This window comes from Arachis hypogaea, chromosome 9 (genome assembly GCF_003086295.3).
Source record: "Arachis hypogaea cultivar Tifrunner chromosome 9, arahy.Tifrunner.gnm2.J5K5, whole genome shotgun sequence".
Lineage (NCBI taxonomy): Eukaryota > Viridiplantae > Streptophyta > Magnoliopsida > Fabales > Fabaceae > Arachis > Arachis hypogaea.
Genome location: NC_092044.1, coordinates 117,776,758 through 117,783,630, shown reverse-complemented (window position 1 = coordinate 117,783,630; position 6,873 = coordinate 117,776,758). Strand labels below are relative to the sequence as shown.

The 6,873-nt window shown below is 34.2% G+C and overlaps 1 protein-coding gene across 1 annotated transcript; it reads right to left on the bottom strand.

Moving 5' to 3' along the window:
• Positions 1-1,781: 1,781 nt before the first annotated feature.
• Positions 1,782-3,501, bottom strand: LOC112712518 (G-type lectin S-receptor-like serine/threonine-protein kinase At1g34300). The gene has a single exon (XM_072203629.1). The coding sequence runs from the start codon at positions 3,297-3,299 to the stop codon at positions 1,971-1,973; it is 1,329 nt and encodes a 442-aa protein (XP_072059730.1). The 5' UTR covers positions 3,300-3,501; the 3' UTR covers positions 1,782-1,970.
• Positions 3,502-6,873: the final 3,372 nt, after the last annotated feature.

Sequence of the window (6,873 nt, the reverse complement as noted above, 5' to 3'; positions counted from 1 at the left end):
AATCATCTAAGTTTAGCGAATAAACACAACAATTGAAACAGTTCCATTTCACTACTAATATAGACACATCCAGTATACAAAATGACACTATCAATGGTTTAATTTCTAAGGTTAACTGGTTTTATATCTAACAATTACCATAAACTAATTTCAGCAGCACAAACCAAAAATTAAGACAAAGAAATATGAGTTAATTTAAAACCATAAGCATAGTTTGAATGTAAAAGAAGCATTCACCAAAACAAAAGTAATATATAAATTAAAATACATAACAACTAGAACAACTTTTTAGGAACTTGGTTTTATCTTGGTGCTTATGTCACAATGTAAAGATATGATATAATTCTTATGCTCTACCTACATATGTCCTCAACCAATGAAAAACTATGGTGCTCTCAACTTTTAACTTTCTGGATTTTTAAGAAGGAATATATATAATGACAACTAGACACCAACTAAAAACTAGTAAAGAAAGATAAATATATAAGTAGCCAAAATATGAATATGTAAATCTTCGTAATTTTATTTCATAGAAGCAATTAGAATGAATTTAATAAGTATATGAAGTATGACAAAAATAAGAAGTCACATAAGTCCCAAATATGAAATACCTTTTTTCAGTAAAAAGACCTGCAATTTTACGAAAAAAATATATCAAAACATCAAAAAGTTCCAAAACATCCAAAACACCTTTCTTCAAATATGAAAAATTTAAGAAAAAAAATAAAAAACTGCCGTGTTGGTGGGCATGCGTCAGGGAGAGAAGGTGATCTGTGAATCGCGAGGGGAAGGGCTGCGGCGATGGTGGGGGAGGAGGGGTTGCGGCAGTAAATTGCAAATCGCGAGAGAATGAGAGTTGCGGTGGTGGTAGCGGATCGTGTGGGAAAGGGCTGCGGCAGTGGTCGCGATGCCGCAAATTGCAACGAGAACGGCGATACGGTGGTGGCAGGCTGCAAATCGTAACGAGGTGGGCGCTGTGGTGGTCGATGTCGCTGCGAATCACGACAAGAACGGCTCTGCAGTGGTCGGCGGTGTTGCAAATCACGAGGGGACATTGCGGTTGTTGGCGGCGTTCCGGTGGCGGTGTAAGTTCCAGGTGCAAAGATAGTAAGAAAAGAGTGAGAGGATTTGGGGTTGCGTGACTCCTTGATTCACGTTGCACATATTCACTAGGGTTAAAATCCTAATTAATGGATATCAATACATTTTTAATTTTAATTAAATAATAATAATTAATGATTGTTGTCAATAGTTGACAGATTAATAGTTGGTTACCTATATTTTTTCTTTTTCAAATAGTGTGGTTTTTCTTTTTCCAATTTTCAATTCAATGGTTTGATCTTGTGAGTATGTTTGCTTTTTAGTCAATTCCAAGTTAGGTTGTTTACGGCTATTCAAGGAATTGTCGGTCTTTTATTATCATTAATTATTTCAAAGTATGAGGAGTTAATAGAATATTTGTATAATGTGTACAATGAAAGTTTAGGGAATATTAGAGATATAATCATAGTGTTACATTTTTCCATCAGCTAAAGCTTTTGGGATGAGTGGTATCATGACATGGTATTAGAGCTCAAACTCCAAAATCAGTTTAAACTTTTGGAAAGATATTTATTATCCCTAATATTTGGATGATTATTCTATATAATAGGGAAATGTTCATTTTATAACTCATATAGCCCATTGCACACATTGTATAAATAAACTATTGTCTCCCTAGCGGACTCTTCCAATAATAAAGTTGCACATCCAAATTATTTAACTAATCAAATCTAATCAAGTTGCTATAATTTTTTTTGTTTCTCATAATATTTCCTCGTTCAATAGACTAAAAATTAATCTAATTCGTCACAATACTAAATTTTATTTAAGGGTACCTGACTAATAGATTGTTGCATGCATAATGTGAAATTCTAACCTTTGACATTTACTTAAACGAACTAGTGAATTAACCACTAGATCAACCCAACTTAGTTAGTTGCTATAATCCTCCAATGCTTCTTAACAACATTCTCCGAAGTGGGAGTTGAGTTTGGAGCTACAGGTGGACAAACCTTAATGAAGGAAGTGCTAGGCAGCGCAGGATTCTGGTATCCACTGATGAAATTCGACGTCTTAATGTAACACCATCCGGTTCCATCCGCCAAGGAAGTGGAAGCAAAACAAGAACTAGCAGCAAGACAATTTCCACTACAAGCTGAAATACCAATGAAAAATATCTCAGGATTAACAACAAAAACAGGAGGGTATGTCAAGAATTTTGCATGATCCAATTGCAACATAGCAACCTTCCCAACACAGTCCTCAAGCTTCACCTTCCTCTGGCACCCTTTCCTACCATCATTAGGATCAACCATCTCAAAATTGTGAGATGGACAGCCACAAAGAGGTTCTGATTTTGAATCATAACTACACACACCATAGTTCCCACAGTAACCAAAAACCTCACATTGATCCTCAACAGCAACCCAATTCACATTCACAACTTCACTACCCTTCAAATAACTATAAACCCTCAAATTCCCATCATCACCAAGCTTCAAAACCCTCAACACATTGTTCCCTCCTTCATTATAGTCACTACTATAGGCAACAACCACAGGAGAAGTCAAATTAGGGTCACTTATCTCCAAAATCCCCTCAGACTTCAATCCTAATACAGGTGAACTCAAATTCACACCACTCATTGAAAAGTTCAAGCCTTGATCCCAATAAGTAACACTATTATTCCAACTAAGAGTAAGATTCCCAGATTTCTGAAGAAAGAATGAGTAAACCCCAGATCTCAGAACCATACCAAGATTGAAACTTTGAGAAGGGACAATTGTATCAGTGGGGTTCTCAAAGCTTGACCAAACAGTGGAAGTTCCATTGGAGAGAACAAAGTTTCCACTTTCAAGAACCGTTGCTGAGGTGACACCTATGTTGCTGGTGTTGGAGTCCCACAAGGTAGCGCCGGAGCCATTAACCAAGCGAAGGTTTCCAGCTGGAAGGAGGCGGAGGTAGCCACCGAAGTCCACGGCCGCAGAATTTCCGGCGGACCAGATAATGGGAGCGCCGCCGGAGTGTACGACGGCGGCGATGAAGGAAGATGGGGTGGTTTGGAGAGGGTAGAAGCGTAGGGAAAAGGTGTTGTTGGGAGAAGGCCACGATTGGTTGGTGTTTGAAGCATAGAGAGTTGTTCCCGGTGAGATGATGGTGGTGGCAGTGGTGAAGATAGTGATAGATATGAAGGTGACAAGGGACAGTGACAAAGGCGGTTGTTTTCGGAGTTTCATGTTTCTCTGCAGTAGCACCATGTTTTTTTTTTATGTTTTTAATCTTCTTTCTTCTGTTTAAAGAAACCGGTTTAGAAGATCATATAGGATGATATGTACGGGGAGAAAAAAAACAGAAAAGAATTTGACTCTGGACTTTGGAGTGTTGGTGGGGTAGCCATATGTGTAGTTCTGGACTCCTGGTAGAAAGGGTATGAATGTGTTTTCTTGTTTTCAAACTTAAATGTGACTTATTTTTCAGATAGTGTGGTTTTTCTTTTTCCAATCTTCAATTCCATGGTTTGATCTCGCGCTTTTTAATTTGAATATGGAAGGAAAGGAGGTGTTGGACTCGCATGCAGGGAGGAGAGGTGCTTCATCTCGTTGTGGGATCAGAAGAACCAGAACTCAGACCCTGCGAGTTGTGTTCTTGAAAACGAACGGTCTGAGTTGCGTTTTACTCAACAAATTTAGCCAGAACAAGCAAAATAGAGGGTCCGAGTTGCATGTTTCAGTTTTCAAATTTCATCAGCTGCAAATCGGACCATGCAATTTGTGAAGCAAAATTTCATTTTCAAAGAATTCGCATGGTTCGAGTTGTTCTATCTTTGACTCAGAAAAATCTGTCCCACATTTTTGTCTTGTACGTCATAACTCCACATCTGGGAATAGCACACCCAAGCCTTCCATATCCATAAAATTGAGCCTTTGATCTTGTGAGTATGTTTGCTTTTTAGTCAATTTCAAATTAGGTTGTTCGGCTAATCAAGAATGCAAATTTGAATAATGACAAGAAATTGTCGGTCTTTTATTTTCATTAATTATTCCAATAATAAAGTTGTACATCCAAATTATTTAACTAATCAAATCTAATCAAGTTGCTATAATTTTTTTTCATAATATCTCCTCGTTCAATAGGCTAAAAATTAATCTAATTCGTCACAATACTAAATTTTATTTAAGGTTTGTAACTAACTAATAGATTGTTGCATGCATAACGTGGGATTCTAACTTTTGACATTTACTTAAACGGACTAGTGAACTAACCAGGCACAGGATTCGGTGGTCCAGGAACATTTGGACCACTTAGTGGTCCAAGTAGAAAACATGTTTTTAGAGTTTTTTTATCAATTGCTACGTAGTTCTTGAACTAATTTTAATTACAAATCAACCCCATATATTTTATTTAATTATAAAAATAGTTTTTTATTTTATAAATTATTATTTTATCAATTATCTATTATATTTATTAACAATCAAATACAAAAATAACAACCAATTATATCCTCCATTCATCCTAATAATTCTAATTGATTAAATAATTAACTTTGATCTCGTTACGTTCGTCCATGGCTTCCAAATCGTGTTTCCTTGAAATTCAATCGATTGGTTTTTCAAAACAATCGATTGAATGATAACTCAATCGATTGGTTTACACTATATCACAAAACAATCGATTGAAAGTTGTAAGGTAGAATGATAAAAAGCTTATACCAATCGATTGTTTATACTTTTCAATCGAATGAATGTCTCAAAACAATCGATTGTTGTTGTTACTCAATCGATTGAATTCACGAAAACAACATGGATTTGCCAAATACAATCGATTGGAAAGTGATGACATTGAAGTTTTAGCCAAATTCAATCGATTGGTAATGTAATCCAATCGATTGGAAGGTGATGAAGTTGAATGTTTTGCCAATTTCAATCGATTGGTAATGGTACCCAATCGATTGAAATGAAACTGTACATTGAAAATTTATAAATTCACCTTTGCTTCGCATGCTGCAACTAATGCATGTTACATACAAGAAACTAAAAAGCACATAAAATAAAAACAGACAATTAATTATTTAATCTGTTTGTCCTTTGGTTTTGCGCCACTGAAAGAAAATAATCCATGTTTAAATCAAACGCAGGACCAAGATGCTCAACATCCATAATGCCTAATGAAATAAATTATAATACATGGATCACAATAAAATAGCAATAGTCCAAATAAAGTAGTATCAAATGAGTAGTAGCAGAATAAAAGAAAGAACCAAAACCAACATTAATAAAAATATAAATTTGATAATAAAAATAAAAAATTATAAAAAATATTTTATGGTTAATCTTATGTACTCCTTATGTACTTTTGTTATAATTAATTATCATCAATATTAAACTAATAAAAAAATAATCTAAATAACAAGCTCATCCTTTCTCTTCTTTCAGTATTTTGTTTTGGACATCTTCCTTAAGAATGAATTGAATAATCAAGAGTTTCAAACCATATAATAAAACAAAATTGACATAATAAAACAAAAATTGAACTTGCAAGTAACCAACAACGTAATCAAAGAAGGAATCAAAGCAAGGCTGATGAATTCTTCCTCATACAAGTTCATACCATATAGATATTCCTGCTACTACCCATTTGATACTACTTTATTTGGATTATTGCTATTTTATTGTGATCCATGCATTATAATTTATTTCATTAGGTATTATGAATGTTGAGCATCTTGGTCCTGCGTTTGATTTAAACATGGATTATTTTCTTGATTGTATTTCAGTGGCGCAAAATCAGAGGACAAACAGATTAAATTTAAAATAGAACAATCATGTAATTAATTGTCTGTTTTTATTTTATGTGCTTTTTAGTTTCTTGTATGTAACATGCATTAGTTGCAGCATGCGAAGCAAAGGTGAATTTATAAATTTTCAGTGTACAGTTTCATTTCAATCGATTGGGTACCATTACCAATCGATTGAAATTGGCAAAACATTCAACTTCATCACCTTCCAATCGATTGTATTACATTACCAATCGATTGAATTTGGCTAAAACTTCAATGTCATCACTTTCCAATCGATTGTATTTGGCAAATCCATGTTGTTTTCGTGAATTCAATCGATTGAGTAACAACAACAATCGATTGTTTTGAGGTATTCATTCGATTGGAAAGTATAAACAATCGATTGGTATAAGCTTTTTACCATTCTACCTTACAACTTTCAATCGATTGTTTTGTGATATAGTGTAAACCAATCGATTGAGTTATCATTCAATCGATTGTTTTGAAAAACCAATCGATTGAATTTCAAGGAAACACGATTTGGAAGCCATGGACGAACGTAACGAGATCAAAGTTAATTATTTAATCAATTAGAGTTATTAGGATGAATGGAGGATATAATTGGTTGTTATTTTTGTATTTGATTGTTAATAAATATAATAGATAATTGATAAAATAATAATTTATAAAATAAAAAACTATTTTTATAATTAAATAAAATATATGGGGTTGATTTGTAATTAAAATTAGTTCAAGGACTACGTAGCAATTGATAAAAAAACTCTAAAAACATGTTTTCTACTTGGACCACTAAGTGGTCCAAAGGTTCCTGGACCACCGAATCCTGTGCCAACTAACCACTAGACCAACCCAACTTAATTAGTTGCTATAATCTAATTTAGCTCCATGCGCCACTACGTCTAACAACTATTTGACTTAACGCGCGACTATATATAATTGCCTTTTCTATGTGGATTTCTTTTTTAATTTTTCAAACTTTCTCAACGTTTTCTGCGTTCTCTTCCTTCGTTGCGTTCTCTTCATTCTTTTCGTTC